The sequence below is a fragment of the Theobroma cacao genome, chromosome 1 (genome assembly GCF_000208745.1).
Source record: "Theobroma cacao cultivar B97-61/B2 chromosome 1, Criollo_cocoa_genome_V2, whole genome shotgun sequence".
Lineage (NCBI taxonomy): Eukaryota > Viridiplantae > Streptophyta > Magnoliopsida > Malvales > Malvaceae > Theobroma > Theobroma cacao.
Genome location: NC_030850.1, coordinates 15,533,043 through 15,549,625, shown reverse-complemented (window position 1 = coordinate 15,549,625; position 16,583 = coordinate 15,533,043). Strand labels below are relative to the sequence as shown.

The 16,583-nt window shown below is 36.5% G+C and overlaps 3 protein-coding genes across 4 annotated transcripts; 1 reads left to right on the top strand and 2 right to left on the bottom strand.

Annotated features, from left to right (window-relative positions):
* Positions 543-3,810, top strand: LOC18612694 (GTP cyclohydrolase 1). The gene is made up of 2 exons (XM_018118727.1): positions 543-1,345; positions 2,135-3,810. The coding sequence occupies exons 1-2, from the start codon at positions 1,132-1,134 to the stop codon at positions 3,328-3,330; spliced, it is 1,410 nt and encodes a 469-aa protein (XP_017974216.1). The 5' UTR covers positions 543-1,131; the 3' UTR covers positions 3,331-3,810.
* LOC18612693 lies at positions 5,140-10,153 on the bottom strand. The gene is made up of 9 exons (XM_018118787.1): positions 9,964-10,153; positions 9,795-9,864; positions 9,434-9,640; positions 8,455-8,624; positions 8,155-8,329; positions 7,856-8,067; positions 6,941-7,066; positions 6,714-6,817; positions 5,140-5,550 (listed from the first exon to the last, which is right to left on the bottom strand). Exons 1-9 carry the CDS (start codon positions 10,001-10,003, stop codon positions 5,395-5,397), a joined length of 1,260 nt encoding a protein of 419 aa, XP_017974276.1. The 5' UTR covers positions 10,004-10,153; the 3' UTR covers positions 5,140-5,394.
* On the bottom strand, positions 10,781-15,345 carry LOC18612692. Of its 2 annotated transcripts, XM_007049600.2 has the most exons (9): positions 15,085-15,335; positions 14,907-14,976; positions 14,586-14,804; positions 13,554-13,735; positions 13,253-13,427; positions 12,949-13,160; positions 12,025-12,150; positions 11,816-11,907; positions 10,781-11,167 (listed from the first exon to the last, which is right to left on the bottom strand). In XM_007049600.2, exons 1-9 carry the CDS (start codon positions 15,122-15,124, stop codon positions 11,009-11,011), a joined length of 1,275 nt encoding a protein of 424 aa, XP_007049662.2. In that variant the 5' UTR covers positions 15,125-15,335; the 3' UTR covers positions 10,781-11,008. The 2 variants fall into 2 exon arrangements, with proteins under 2 accessions (XP_007049662.2, XP_017974272.1); XM_018118783.1 differs by lacking the exons at positions 10,781-11,167; positions 11,816-11,907 and adding an exon at positions 11,911-11,942 and having other exon boundaries at positions 15,085-15,345.

The window sequence follows — 16,583 nt, the reverse complement described above, 5'->3', positions numbered from 1 at the left end:
AAAAGGTTGCTCCACACAACAACTGCAATTTTCAGTGATGGTAGAGAGAAAAGATTGAGTAGAATGAATGCATTCCTAATAAAGCATTAAAAGAAGCCAGACTCATCATTACATTCTATCATTATCATGAACATTTAATCATCGATCAGCATGTCTGAAAGCATTTCAAATATTGATGTTATCCAGTTGTAGTCCCAAAAGTAACTTTGTGTTTTTTTTTTTTTCTGTTTTCACAGGCACAAACACAAAATTCTACCGCAAAATCGTAAAGGAAAAAGACAAATTTACACCAAGATTTGAGGATGTGGGCGATGACCAAATTTGCCCATAACCCTCGTGGTGGCTAACAAGCAAAGATTCGGGGACATTCGGGCTCTTTTCGCTTTGGTGGGTTGGTGAGATGTGCCACCTTCTCCTCCTACCCATGTTAGATTTGGGCCCCATCCATCCTTTGACCCACACCCACAACACGCTTTTTGGCTCATGCCCCTCTCTCTCCATCCTGGTGTCAAATAGTCAAAAACCAAACACTCAATTTTGCCCTTAAAAAGAGCTCCGGGAAGGCTATAATTTTCAAGGTGCCAAAAAACCCAAACCTCTCTTTCCCTTTCCCCTTCTTCCTTGGGGCGCCACCACCATTGTCTTTTCTCGGCAATATTGCCTCGGTAGAGATAACGAAACAGTGGAGGCTGCAGCAGCAGGCGAGATAGCTTTTGCACTCCCGTACAAATACAGCCCTTCTGAATGGGCCCCACCCCTCACTTACCTCTGGCAAACAAGATGTCGTCTTTCTTTTATTAAAAAATAATATAAAACATAGGAGAAGATCCGCACATTTCAAAGGCCAACGGCAGCCCTACATATCCCTTCCTTTCCCTTCGCCTCCTCCTCTGTCTCTGTTTCCTCAGCTGATCTCTTTCTCTGTTATAGTTATTCATATCTTTCTTTTACGTTTTTTTTTTTTTTTTGCATCTGGGTACCTCGGATTTGACAAGTTTCTTTATTAAAATTTGGATTTCGAATTAACATTCTGATTGTCCCGTGGATTTTTGGATTGATTCAAGCTTTTGATTTTCATTAGTTTAAATTTGGATCAAGCTTGGTTTCTTTTTGTCTTTTGTGGTTCTGTCAATGGGCGCTTTGGATGAGGGACATTTTTGTGCTGACCTTGAGAATGGAATGAAGCTGGATATAAGTGACCTGGGTTTGGAGAAAAAACCAGAGACTATAGCTATTGAGGATGCTGTGAAAGTTCTGTTGCAGGGTCTGGGTGAAGATGTCAATAGAGAAGGTCTCAAGAAAACTCCTCTTCGTGTTGCCAAGGCACTTCGAGAAGGAACCAGAGGTGCTTTATATTTTCCTTTCCTTCTAAACCCACCCTTTCTTTTCCCTGATTCTAGTTTCTTATGATAGTAATAGTAATTACTATAATTTCTCTAAGATCTGCATGTTACTTTTATATATTTTATAACATGCAGACCCGGTTGAAGAAGGTTGTTAATTTTCACTCTTTGGAGTCTGGTTCAGCTATAAAGTAGAATAAAGTTTTTGTCTTTTGTTGAGACCGAATTAGCTAGAGAATCTTCACTATCTTCGATGGTGATGGGAGTGATCTGCTCTAATGCTCTTGCATTAGTTTCGTTTTGTAATTCGCAATCAATATGTACAAGGTTGTTTTTTCTTCTTTTTGGTCCAGTTCCGAGGTCTTATTACTGTTGGCAAACCAACATGCAGACGCTGTCCATGTATTAGTTTCCTTTTTCTGCTGCATGGGACTTAACCGGCGTGATCAAGCCAAAACAAACAAATGCAACAGAGAAATATTATTAAAGCATGAGTATATTAGGGTTGTTTGATTAAGTATGTTTGGGCTTCAGCTTGCGAGTAATGGGCTCCAATATAGACATTAGCATGCGAGATTATATATTGTTTATATGAAGTTTTGGAAGCTATAATAAGGTCCTTTACCAGTGATTTATTTGTATAAGATGTGTCTACTTTCCTATTGATTGAGAATTGTTGTGCATGAATATATTATGTTTGTTTACACATAGGCATATGTATTTGCATGTGTTCTTGAAATCTCATATTCTGTGCTAAGCTTTGATCAAGGCTTTTCCATTAACTTCTTCAGGTTACAAACAAAAAGTAAAGGATATTGTTCAGGGAGCTTTATTCCCTGAAGTGGGTTTCCATGATGGAGCTGGTCATGCTGGAGGAGCCGGTGGGCTTGTGATTGTTCGAGATCTTGACCTGTTCTCATACTGTGAGTCTTGCTTGCTCCCATTTCAGGTTAAGTGTCATGTAGGATATGTGCCATCTGGTCAGCGGGTAGTGGGATTAAGCAAACTCTCTAGAGTTGCTGATATCTTTGCAAAACGACTGCAAGACCCACAGCGTCTTGCTGATGAGGTATGTTCAGCTCTGCACCATGGAATCAAGCCGGCAGGGGTTGCTGTTATACTCCAGTGTTTCCACATTCATTTCCCAAATCTGGAGTCCATCTTTCTTGACTCAAAGCATCAAGGATGGGTTAAGGTGCTGGTGTCTTCTGGTTCAGGGGTTTTTGAAAATGAAAATGCTGTTGCTTGGAGTGATTTTCTGGGTCTTTTGAAATTCAGAGGAGTAACTGTGGAGAAAATTCTAATTAGGGACTCTACAGAACAAAGTTGGTGCCCTTCCTATTCTTCCTCAGGTGCTAAAATTTCCCCTGAGTTAGTAGCACCCAACCCTGGAATGGTTGCTGCAGTAGCTTCAATACTGAGATCTTTGGGTGAAGATCCATTAAGGAAAGAGCTTGTAGAAACTCCTACCCATTTTGTGAGGTGGTTGATGAACTTTCAGAATACAAACTTGGAGATGAAGCTGAATGGCTTTGCTTGTGGCAGAACAGATCTTAAACGTAGCAGGGAAGTCTGCTCCCACAATAATGAACAGATGCATTCTGAGTTGAATCTATCATTCTGGTCTCAATGTGAGCATCATCTACTTCCTTTTCATGGTGTGGTCCATATTGGATACTTCTGTCCTGAAGGATTCAATCCCATTGGAAAGACCCTTTTGCAGTCAATAGTACATTTTTATGGTTTTAAGCTCCAAGTACAAGAAAGACTCACCAGGCAAATAGCGGAGATGGTTTCATCAATCTTAGGTGGAGATATCATGGTAGTTGTGGAGGCTAACCACACCTGTATGATTTCTAGAGGGATTGAGAAGTTTGGCAGTAACACAGCTACCATTGCTGTGCTAGGTCGATTTTCAACTGATCCTGCTGCTAGGGCTATGTTTTTGCAGAGCATTCCAAACAGTACTACATCTGGAATATTGTAGTTATAACCTGAAGTACTTTTTCAGAGGTTATTTCTTTGCCTCCGTTCATGCTTTTTCAATCTGCAGCAGTGCAGAAAATGATATATTCATGGATTACCAAAATGCAGCCTGGGTTTGTTCCAGTAGATTATTGGCGGCAGGAATTCCATTTATTCGCAGAAGGTACAACAATTGAGATTCTTTTTTTCCCCACCGTCGGTAGCATAAATCCTCAAAAATTTTCTGGGGTGAGTCATTGATTCCATTATTACTATTCTGGGCATACTCTTGTTTTTTTTTATTAAAGATTTCCATGGAACAACGAAGTTGGTGAAATTTGTACACCAATAGAAAACATGGAAAATAAAAAGTATAGATTAAGGTTAAACTTCTCACTTTATTGTTATAATTTTTATTTGAGCATCTTTATCTTTTTTTAATATATTGGCGATATAATGCCCATAATCACACCTAACTGCAGCAGAAAATACTGCTTCTACTCAATCCTCTGTTATTTTCAATCTTGCAAAACTAGCAACTTTTGTCATACCACTTCTCCCAAGTGCTCCACAACAAGGATGCTTTTCCATTAGGATATAAGGGGGTCAGATTCGTGAAGCTTTAGTTAAAGGCTCAATTGTTGGTAATAGGTACATGCTTGTTATATGTTTTATCTTCAGAAACTTATGGAGTAGAAAATCCGACCCGAGTGGGATTTCCAATTTACGCGTACTCAAGTTAAAAGGACAATTCCTGTTCAATTAGAGCCAGAAAAGTCTCAGCATTAGGCCATAAACCTCCTCCACAAGACCACAACCTTTTAGATTGATGCAATATGTCAAGCTGTCAATGTTAAGGAATACTGGTAGCAAGTTCAGAAATCTGTGGTTGGAATGTCAGACCCATCTTTTGCCTTAATTCTTTTCCTGCAATCTTTTTCCTCAATAATGTATGGAGACCATAGTTCAATAACAGGATACCTAAAATCTTGTTTAGTGCCAGAAGTTGTGTCTTGGTTTAGCATTGAGCATACGAGTCTCCCTAGTAATGACCTCGTGGCTTGTAGATGGCCGCTATCCTCAAAGTCTAATTTTATCCATTACCCAAGCTCAGATCAAGAGGATTAATACTGCTTTCCTTCTGCTAAGGTAGGCCGAGGAATTTAGAACTAAATCAGCCCAATCCACTATATCCATTTGAAAATTCAGGTAGTCAGGCTCAGGTTCAAATGGTTACTTGGTTTGTGATCTTCGATTCAGATATAGACGTTTTTCTTCATCTCAAAGCCGGTATTTGGGAAGGCGGCATAACCCAGGAAACTTCCTATGAATGCTCAGCTGACACATGAATAAGCTGGAGGATTGAGAAATCCAAACGACCACTCACTCAGGTTGCTGTAGACCCAGCTCAAAAAGACTCACCCCCTTTACAAGCAGGTCTATAGACCCTTGGTTTTGCGGCCCCAGGCCTCAGTCAGAGTTTAGCCGGCCATGGCGATTAACATGCTCCATCCACTCTCATATCTGCCATAGCTGAAATGATCGGTAGAAGACAGCATGCCCTCATCCAAGCAAGGAATCACATAAAATGAACTTGCAGGAAAAAGAGGTATATCACCTTATTAATCTTTTCCCTAGTGACAAACAAAAATCCTTGCAACAGTGATACTCAATATCATGATCACTATGTCACCCGCAAGTTCCACCTCACAAGCCAAAATATGATTGGAAGTATTAATAAAGAATTCAGCTAGGTGAAATTAAGTATAGCATTCGGGTAAAGAACAAAAATGTTACACTTCCTAAAAAAAATAAAGCAAAACTTCAGACATGTACATATCAAATGATTATATTAGTTTACGCTTGACAAGTGGATATAGCTTAACGTTATCAACATACTCATTGTCAAGTATACAAGAGTACAATGCATTGTAAATTCCAGAGTGATACGAAAGGTTATTCAAATGGGCAGCATTTAATATGAAAAGCTTATTTCATTTACACATGAAGTCACTCAAACTATGTTTATCTTCCATAAGAATTTGATTAAAGGGCAACAAACCTGACATAAAAGGTAAATGTACTCCTAGTCTAACCACTTGTGCCAGATGGTACCCCGATCTCTGCGAGATTTTGATTTGCGGGCATGGTCCACATTCAGATGTTTCATATGAGCAGATACCATTGCGATCCCAAGGTTTATTAGCAGACAAACACACGCAGGTACAGAAACCTTGTGCACCTGCATGCAACATACCATAGTCAGCATACTTGCGACACAGAGGACTGCTTGTGCAAGAAAAAAATTCAATAGCAAACAAGAATGATGTTACAAAAACTATAATTAGTCATGTCCCTTTCGGCGGGGTGCACTTTATATCACCAGTTGTACACCGTTCAGAAGCACTGAATTGTATTTCTTACCACATATAAAACCTATATAACATAGAGTCTGCACGATCAAGAAATATAAATTTTGCATATTACATTTAATAAAACCTAGTTTCGACACATCCATTGCGGAAAACTACTCTGTTGAGAACCAACAATCAAATTAGGGGTTTAAATGGTATATTGTAGTGGTAAAATTGCTATCCCTGAACCACCAAGAGAAGAGGCAAACCACTTGCATTGGCATCTGCCCAGAAATGAGTACCAAAACTAGGGACAAACTTGAAGTCACAAGCTTCTCCACTAAATTGTATATTTATCAAAAAAAAAAAAGAAAACAAATTGCATCAAAATGAGAAACACTTCCACAAGGAGTTTAAAGCCAGCTTAAGAGACAGCATTCGAAGGTTCTTGATAAGAGAAACTTAGAGTTTGTGAACTGTGTTGTGCACAACGAATTTGACTTGATGGTTAGAGGTAGATGAGTAAACAGGGCAGGGTTATAAAGGCGGTCACCCTTTTACATAGATTTGACTGCTGCATGAACATCGGGGCCATTAGGACAGAATTGTGAGATTCTCCATGTAAGAATGACTTTGCTTATTCTCTGTTTTTGTTTTGCACAACTAATATGAATCCAAGTGCACTTTTACATGCTTCTTCATCTTTTTTATTTTGAATTGACATAGACCAGAGTCATCCGCTAAAATCAGTAATGTTTGGGATATTCTGGGACAGAGGAAGCAAAATATTGACATCACTGGTTCAAACAAGGTTCCTGAAATATGATTACATTGCATGGAAATTCATACTGCAAATTAACAGATACAGATATACATCGGGTTCCTACCAGCTGCTTGAGCTAAACTTAAGAGCTTATATGCATTTGTGCATGTCTGTGTGCACATCTGTGTGAGTTATGATGATAATATCAAATATGTACAAGGTTCATCCATACTTTAAACTGTGTAAAATGAGAAGCAGCTCAGATAAATCATACAAGAAAAACCATACCCGGTCAAGAACCCAGTTCTTTCGAGGAAGGTTTCGATCTGCATGCTCAAGTGAATACCGCAACATTTCAACAATTGTCAACTCTGTTATTGGATCACAGCTTTCTGCAAGCTCAAAAGTTTATACTTAATAATTTATAATCACTAGTATAAATTACCGAGTGATAAAAGGTAATTGAATTGGATCAAGAATGTGAAGACAGTCAAAAAGTAACTTGATAAAATCACCTGGAATGTCAAAAATTTGTTTCGCTGGTGGAATTCCCAGAAGCTCTCCCAAATGGACACGAATACGCAAACGGTCAGACAGCGAAAGTAAATCACCATGTGTGACAACAACAACAGGTTTATCATCTAAAATACAAGAAAAAGGAAGCATTTAGCAATTTGATCACCCTATATAGACATACAGAGAGAGAGAGAGTGACAGAGAGACTGATCTAAATACTAAAAGTAAGAAGAGACAAGGGAAAAAGCAAGAATACAAAAGATAGAGATGAAACATTTAACCAACACATTATGTTCAAACTAGCAGCTAATGTTTTAGGACACTCAACACCGTTTTAAGTTGGCTTAAATTTTGAATTTCTTGGATTCACATAAAGTTTCTTTTGTAAAAACACTGACACAAATATCCTACTACAGAAAAGCCACCTAAACTTTGAGGTATTGGTAACTGAATTTCCAATTACTTGCAAAACAGATTTTGTTCAAAGTCTTTCATCAGTCCTTTTATCCATCCCATTTGAAGCTTGAGGATAACTTGCCAGTATTCTCTCCTCTTTCTCTGGCATATCACCAGAGAGGGAAACTCCTAGTTTTTCTCACTTGATTTTCTATTTTCCCAAGCTAAAGCTAATATGCTGTCACTGACGTTCAATACCCCTTTTATAATGCCTTCTCTTCTGTCATTTTGTGCAATGTCAAAATGAGGGGGAGTGGGGTTTGCCTGTATCTCACAGTTTTTTTTTTTTTTTTTTGGGTAAGAAATGCTTCCTTCTTCTGTATTCTTTTCTGCTTATAGCACTAGTTACAACCACCTATTTCATTTGAGCATTCCCACAGCCATAAATTATCAGTAAATTAAAACAAGACATAGAAAAAGGGGGAGAGACGTGAAATAAAAATTACTGATGTATTAACCTTTGAATGACAGGTGCGGGCAATTAAAAACTTTAGTAATTAATTGTATGTACTGTTTCCCTTCATTGTCATCACCTTCCATGGATTTCAGAAATGAAACACCATGAACAACAAAAATGACAAAATTAACCTTCCTCATCTCAGTGGACTGACAATTGTCTTCTTGAGTTTTGCACTTCATTCTGCTCCTTAACCTTGAACCATCTGATTCCCTGATAAGCAAATCAGAGAGATGAATTAATCTAAATGGGCAAAACTATATGTGTCAAAGAAAATGCTGGTCAAATAGGAATTCAGACCTGATAATTAGTTCTCCATGACGAACACCTTTGGTCATCCAACACTTTATCATATCAATGTTTTCAGACTTGGCATCACTCAAACTTCTGGTATCGTAAAGACAGAAAGAAGTCGAGCCTCTTGGGATCATATATTCTTGAAGAAAGTAGGTCCCATCTCCAACAGATGGATTGTCTGCTTCAGAGAAAAAACAGATTAAAAGTTGAGTAAAATATAAGATTATCTAGTAGCAAATAATTCAAAGTGAAGACAGCTTCTCCACAAATTGACATTGTAACAAACCAATGACATAACAATACATGATACTTGAGCTCTTTCTGATGCAAACTTGTCATCTTCAAATATTCTTGAGATTTTGTTTATAAGACTGCTTTTTCCACACCCTTTTGGACCAACCAAAAGGAGGGTCGTCGTTTTTGGCACATCATAGTCACTGCCCACATTGTCAATCCATGCTCCAGGGACATAGCTGTTAATGTTAAGCAACCATATCAAATCAGGCCACAGAAACTGACTTTTAGTCATCATAAACAGAATATTGTAGATGTTTCAGCTCAACCAAAAATACTGAGAGAACTATTGTCGCATGAAAGGCCAGCACACAGGCTTACAGATATCAGTTATATCTGTTTAAGAATACTGCACATTGCAGCCACTGGTTAAATGAAAACTGACATTTACCTGGCAGGTGAAATATAAACCAAATATAATTACAGAAATATTAAGTTAAATAATAGCGTAGTAAAAATGTCTTACATGTCAGAAATTTCTTCACCATGTTCAATTTTAAGAGAAATCAAGCACTGAACGTCTAAGGCAATTGCAAAGAGGTTTCTAAACTCCAAAGTCCATATTACAGAAAGTGATGTGCACACTCTAAGAAAAACTGGAAATCAACAAGCCAAAACAATTTGCAGTTTAAGCAGATTCTATATGCAAAATGTTTTTATCTTGACAGCCTTAGATGTGAGAAAAATGTAGTCCTCCTTGTATGAAATGTTCTGGTTTATAACATAGACCAAAATAAACTGACACCTATGCTCCTGGTTTCAGAGAATAAGGCTTCGATTGCAGGTTTTATTTGGCAGGTGCTACAATGCCTTTAAATTGAATTCTTTACACAAGTAATCTTAATTTCTCTCTAACAATGAAGAAAAATGTGCCTTAATTGTTACTTCAACCTTTCTTGTCTTTTAAATCAAACAGAAAAAAATTTAAAAATGGTCTTGTATAGGTGCGACACTGCACGAAAAAATGAATTTGAGCTAAAATGAACACCTCAAAATCTTGCTCTTGGCCTCATCCAGAATTTTGCTGTGAACCCGCAATGGATCATAACTCTGAAAGACCTCTGAGTAAGTATTGCGTCTCCTCCTTTGATTAGCTTCAATCTCCAAAGAAGAGGTCGAGAAAGGACCAACTTGGTCGAGTTCGCCAGAAATCACCCGATTATCTTGGCTGACTCTCCCATCCTCGACCTTCACGCTGAAGTCAGCCCTCAGACATTTGAAACCAAGCTCAGTATTCATTATTTAAAATATATTAACAATCTATAAAAAAAAATCTGAGAAAAGAAAGGAGATCATCTCATTGCAGGAAAATTTGTAGAAAAGAAATAGCAAAGAATAGAAGGAAATACCTGGGAAAATTGAAGGGTTGGGATGGCAATGATGGGTTTGAGTAATCTTGGTCCATTGAAGATTTTTCCTCTAACATGTTTAATGTTTGCAAATATCAATGCCGATTTGTTACAGTATCAAAAGGCAAATGAGTACCAGGAGGAAAACTAAAAAGAACAAAGAGAGTACCAGGAGTGGGAATGGGAGGATTGATCTGATGACCACCCATGTTTTGCTTGCTTGATTGTACTTGGCTTGTCTTCTGTCCGAACTGAAAAGCTGATGCAAGTAACTTTGTATTCTCAATTCATTGCCTTATCAAGTCCAGGTAAGGACCTCAGGTGTGAAAGCTGACATAGACTTTCCCAAGTCAATTTAGTTTATTGCAAGTACTTCCAAAATGAATGTCGTGAAAGTTTTACTAGGCCTTTGACTCGATTGCCAAAATCTTATCCTGTGTATTTTTGTGCACATCATTTATTACACTTACTTTCTAAGTGGATGAGATTAATCAGCACATAAAATCTCATCGAAACCAATTCCTTTCACTACCTGATTATGGTCTTAATAAGATTAAGACTCGGAATGAAGCTTAAGCTAAGCCATTAGATTGCTGGCAAAACATGGCCGTCTCGTCCCTCAACCCAACAACCATACTTCAGTTTATTTTATTTTATGCCTTCAGCTGAAGTTGCTTTAGGCAAAGGCAGAGGAAATTAGCCTTAAATTATCTCAATGTCCCTTATTATTCAATCAAATATGCTTTACACAACTGAAAAAAACACCATCAGTATTTGGTTTCCATCAAATATTAGAATTTTGTAGTGTTTATACTCGTGACAAAGTGCGTCACAATTCCAAATTTACAAAAGGCAGAACAAGTTGGAAGGAGAGCATTCAGCTTAAAGTTGTCCGATCTCGTGCTTATCAACGGATTACATTTTCCTCTACTTCAAAGAGAATCCAACTTTACATTATTAACATAACATAGTACTAATACCAATACTGACAGATCAAGTAATCATCATATTAACATAACAATGTATTAAACCAATACACTGTCAACCTTAGAACAATACCAAAGCTTATTCCAATCATTAAATAGTTTGGAAATCCACCTATATCACAAAGATAAAACCATTTACATATACAAAATCATTCAAAGAGAATGCATTTACGTGGCGTATGAACTTGATTGAAGGGTATCGAACTAGACAAAGGAAGCTGACTTTAATTAATCCTCTAACCACATGTGCCGTATAGCACGCCAATCTATGTGAAATTCTGATTTGTGAGCATGTCTCATTTTCAAATGTTTCACGTAAGCTGCTACTATGGCAATCCCCAGCATTGCTAACAGATATGTGCATGCTGATAGAAAGACTTTGTATACCTGCATGAGATTATCATAGCCATTACTCAGCAACAAAGATTCAATAGCAGCCAAGCAGGGATCTCTCAAACAAAATAATTAATGAAGTATCACCATTGGGGCTTCATACTGAGACATCACGAATAATTACATACATGAATTGCATGTCCAGAGTGTACAACAACACAAAAGCTAAATGACTTGCTTGTTGACAGCCTAATGAAGATTCCCAGAAAAATTCTGGATCAGAGCAAAACACTTCCCAAGAAATTTCAAGCATTATGAAATCAACCAAAACAAGCAGGCATATCAATTATCAGCATGGCCAGGTAGAGATCTCTCAAACAAAATAATTAATCAAGTATCACTACTGGGGCATCATACTTAGACATCACAAATAATTACATACATATATCGCATGTCCAGAGCATACAACAACACAATAGCTAAATGACTTGCTTATTGACAACCTAAGGAAGATTCCTACAAAAATTTTGGATCAGAGCAAAACACATCCCAAGAAATTTCAAGCATTATGAAATCAACCGAAACAAGCAGGCATATCAATTATCAGCCTGCTTTTTCAATCGGAGTAAAATGAAAATACTGCCAGTCAGAACATCTTAACCATCATTATGGGCGCAAGAAAGACCATATCGTTTCCATTACCCAGTTCTTGCGTGGCAGATTTCGATCTGCATGCTCCAGTGAATAGCGCAACATATCAACAATTGTCAACGCTGTTGCTGGATCATCGCTTTCTGCAATCTCAAAGGCTTTCATTCAATCCCTTGATCTAATCAATTGCATAAATCATTGGGTGGCAAAGAGTTATTTAATAGATTATGAAAAGATAGTAAATGACTTGATGAGATAACCTGGAATGTCAAAAATTTGTTTTGCAGGTGGAATACCCAGCAGCTCTCCCAAATGAACACGGACACGAGCACGATCAGCAAGTGAAAGTAAATCCCCATGTGTGATAACCACAGCAGGTTTATCATCTGAAAAAAGAAGAAGCATTTAGCAAGTTGATCACCTGAAAAGACAAAGTCATATTGACTCATCCAGAAAATCAAAAGAAAAATCAACAAGGAAGAGGAGAGTAAGAAAAAAATGCAGAAAATATAAAATGAAACATTTAACTATAATTCAACATGGTTACCAGCCAATCAGTACTTTTTTGAATGAACTTAAAATTTGACTTCTCGAGATTGCTGCCAAAAACTAAAGAGACCAACATTATTTCCTAATGCAGCAAACCCTCTAAAGCCTGAAGATTAATTCTAATTGAACTGCAAGTTACTTAGCAAAGCATATTTTGGTATAGCGCTCATGAGATCTTGCATCCTTGATTGTTAGACTTCAGGAATTCTCGCCGGTAATCTCTCATGTCTTACATAAGGACAAGGAGATCAACTTGTATTTATCATCACTTGCTCCAGTTGACAGTATACATGCTTTTACAGGCTTTCTGACCCTTGATGAAATATTCCCTTTCTTCTTGTATCCTTTTCTTCGTTCTTGTTTTCTGTGGGGCAAAAGTGATGGGTTAAGGGGTTGTGTCTCATAGTCCACTTCTTTTTTGGAATCAACTTTCCTCCTTTAGTGTACTCATTCCCCATGTCAAGTATTGTTAACTGTTAGCTTCTGCCTTCTTGCTCACATTCTAAATCCAGTGAACATAATTTAACCAAGGCAAGAAAAGCAGGAAGCCAATTATTGACGGAGTCCATAAACTTAAGTCTTATTGATTAACTCCACAAGTGACGTGAAATAAAAACATAATAACATCTCTGTACCTTTAAATGACACGTATGGACACATGAAAGCCCTGGTGATCATCTCCATGTATTGTGTCTCGTCTGGGCCATCACCCTCCATAGATTTCAAGACAGTAATCCCATCCACAACAAAAATGACAAAATTAACTGTCCTGGTCTCGCAGGACTTCCAACTTCGCTCTCGTGTTTTGCACTTCATTCTCCTCCTTAAACTAGATTGATCTGATTTCCTGATTAACAAATCACTGAGATAAATTAATCTGAAAATAGGAAAACTTCCATGCCTGACAGAAACTACTCTGAAAAGTTAAAAAATGCAAACCTGACAACAAGTTCCTCATGACGAACACCTTTTGTCATCCAACACTTAATCATATTAATGTTATCAGAAGTGTCATTACACAAACTCCGGGAATCATAAAGACAGAACGAAGCTGAACCTCTTGGGATCGTGTATTCTTGAAGATAGCAGGTCCCATCTCCAACAGACAAATTAACTGCTTTATGGAAAATACTAATTTAGGGTTGAGGATAATATAATAACTACATCTACTTTGCCAAAACAATTAAAGTAATTCTCCATGAATTCAACAGCTATAAACAAACCATTGAAACAACATTACATGATACTTGAGCTCTTTCTGGTGCAAATTTGTCATCTTCAAATACCCTTGAAATTTTATTGACAAGACTACTTTTTCCACACCCTTTTGGACCAATCAAAAGGAGTGCTGTTGTTTTTGGAACATCATAATCACTTGATTTCATGCCACCAACATTCTCAATCCATGCTCCAGGGACATAACTGTTCATGTCAAACTACAAATGTCAATAAAAGGTAATACCAACTCTACCCATCATGAACAACAAATACTGAACTTCAAGTACAATTAAATATTCTGAGCATACTGCCCTACATATTGAATTGTCAGTATATATAAAACCCAATTTTAGCATACCATGCACTAGACCTCCAATAAAACAAAAACGGACAATTGGTTGGCATGTAAACTAAGCATCAAACACCTCAACAAAAACAGTAAATTTTTGCAAGATGAAATTTGGCATTAAATCATTAAGTAGGAACCATAAGAAGGTTTCAGAAAATCCACATTCCAGAGTTCATGCTGTTTCAAATGGTTTGCATTCTGCAAGAAGCATCTGAAATCACGAAGCAAGATAATTCGTATTCCAAACAAATTGTTGGTTAACTAATTATATCACAACCTTGGATGAGAGGGTACAATCCTTTTGCTTTTGAAATGTAAATAAAAATCTAATATTTCTGCATTTCTACTAGCTTTGAGAGAAGAAAGCCTCAAAAGTAATTATACATTGCAATGTTTGATTTTATTGATTCCATACAATCAAACTGAATTCTTCCTGGTCATATGAATTGTTATATCAAGTTCATGCAAACTACTTTGCTTTCCGGCATCAATTAGAAACTAAAAAATAGTAAAGTTAAAAGCTCAATTTATCCCATAAAGAACAAAATTCTAAAAACCTCAAGGCTTTGGACTGATAAGGTTAAAACCACTATTCTTTAGAGAATTCAACTTCTATTTCTTGTCCCAAGCACAGAACTTTTTTACTTGAAAGGAAAAAAAGAAGGCTATTTCTGAAAGAAAATGAAATTGTGCTAACATGAATACCTCAAAACCTTGCTCTTGACCTCATTAAGACTCATACTTCGAACCTGCAATTGACAATAACTGTGCAAGACCTCTTTGTAAACGTTATGTCTCCTCTTGTCATCAGCTTCAAACTCCAGAGAAGAAGAAGAAAATTGAGGAGCCAATTGACCAAATTCTTCACAAAGCAGCCTATCCACTTCCTTTTTTCCATGGTCAACCTTCATTCCTAAATCGTCCCTGGCCCAGTTTCACCAACAAAAGCCAATTGATCCCATGAAAATTATACAAGTTGAAATCATTTAATCATTTAAAACAGAAAAAAAAATCAAAACAAAATACCTGACTAAAGTGGGGTTCTGGGAAAACAATGATGGAAGTGGGAAATCTTGGTCAACTGAGGGTTCATCCTCTGCCATGTTCAAATTTTGCAACAAGATCAAATATAGGGCTGAATAATAAAACATTAAAAAGAAAAATGAAGTCAAACCGGAAACAGATAGAGAGAGTGTTTAGATACCAGAAGGGAAGTTAGGAGGGGTCATGGTCTCACCACCCATTTCTTGCTCGTCTGATTTTCCTTTGCTTTTGAGAGTGAGGTATGTATTTATGAGTGACACGGGAAGGAGAAATTAGACCCTTCCCCGTGTCTTCCTGTGAAAGTGAATGAGTTGGGAATGGCAGTGGCACTTGGACCCTTTCCCTTGCTTTTTGATGGTCTTGAGCATTAGATATAGATCAACAGGAAACATGAATTCAAATAAAAGTCTACAACTATATCTTAATACTAGTCATAATAATTTTATCAATAATTAATCATTTCTTTAATAAGTTTGTTATTAACAGAAATTAAGTTTTAAATGAAAATTTCAGATTAATTTCCTTCAGGTCTGGGTTCATTTCTTTTTATATTGTCTACGTAAAACTCCTCATTCAATATGATGATCGAAAATTATTCTCTTGGGTGACCAGCGCACGATGGGTTATACAAATAACGCTCCAAACCTTGTTAAGACTCAAGTTGAGCTTTTAAGTTTGAAATTTCAAGGAATTGGAGTTCTTTGCCCCACCGACATTAGGAAATGGGGATTAACATTATCCCGAAAAATAGAATATTGTGAACTGAAACATCAAGTTGGCATTTATCAAATCATAAGATAATAATACTAATTATCTAATTAGAGTTATAATATAATACTATTATTTAATTAAAGTATAACAGAGTTATGATATAATACTACTACCTAGTTAAAGTTAAATTATTAATAAGATTATATATATATATATAGAGAGAGAGAGAGAGCAAGCAACAACAAAATTGACTCCAGACCATCTTCTTATAACACGGGATTACCTTCTTTTAATTTTTCAAGATAATACACATAAAAAATGCTAAACACATTAAAGTTATAATACATAAGTAGTCACTAACCAGCGCCATGCTGCAGAAGTTACTATTTGACACGTATAGTTTAAAAATTAATTTAAATAATTAAATAATTTGATAATATATTTTATCTTTGAATTGAGTAATAAAATAATAGTTAACAACAATGCCTAGATAAACGTTGTTAGTGATATTAACAATATTTTATGAGAACAAAAACAGTAAATATACAATATTATGTTAAAACATATAATGAACTTGTTGACAAATCATCTAAAAATTCAAATAAAAAATAGATATACCAATACCAACCACAATGATTTACAATTTAGAAACATAAATAAATATTAAAAGTTGTATCCAGCAAAGAAAAAAAGAAATTAAAGTACAAAATGAGCGAAAAAACAACCAACAAACTATAAACAAAATACCTAACCCCAGGAAAAAAATATAGAACCAACAAAACACACATGCAATCTCAGCAACAAAACTAAGCCTAAACTCTAACAAATCATAGACCAATATATGCTAAGTAAATGGTTTAACTTCGTTCCATTCCGTATAGATAATTACTCCATTAAAGAAGTGTCATGATCTCAAAGCAACTCATAAAAGTATTTAAACCACAATCA

Bases quoted from the DNA above. Each gene is read 5' to 3' on its own strand.
- LOC18612693 (XM_018118787.1), bottom strand. From the start codon at position 10,003: ATGGGTGGTCATCAGATCAATCCTCCCATTCCCACTCCTG. The intron at 9,865-9,963 runs GTACTCTCTTTG...TAAACATGTTAG, and splicing joins TCCTCCCATTCCCACTCCTG to AGGAAAAATCTTCAATGGAC. The intron at 8,068-8,154 runs GTCTGAATTCCT...TTTGCTTATCAG, and splicing joins CATGGAGAACTAATTATCAG to GGAATCAGATGGTTCAAGGT.
- LOC18612692 (XM_007049600.2), bottom strand. From the start codon at position 15,124: ATGGGTGGTGAGACCATGACCCCTCCTAACTTCCCTTCTG. The intron at 12,151-12,948 runs GTACAGAGATGT...TTCTTTTTTCAG, and splicing joins TCCATACGTGTCATTTAAAG to ATGATAAACCTGCTGTGGTT. The intron at 11,168-11,815 runs GTAATGGAAACG...AATCTCATGCAG, and splicing joins ATCTGCCACGCAAGAACTGG to GTATACAAAGTCTTTCTATC.
- LOC18612694 (XM_018118727.1), top strand. From the start codon at position 1,132: ATGGGCGCTTTGGATGAGGGACATTTTTGTGCTGACCTTGAGAATGGA. The intron at 1,346-2,134 runs GTGCTTTATATT...TAACTTCTTCAG, and splicing joins ACTTCGAGAAGGAACCAGAG to GTTACAAACAAAAAGTAAAG.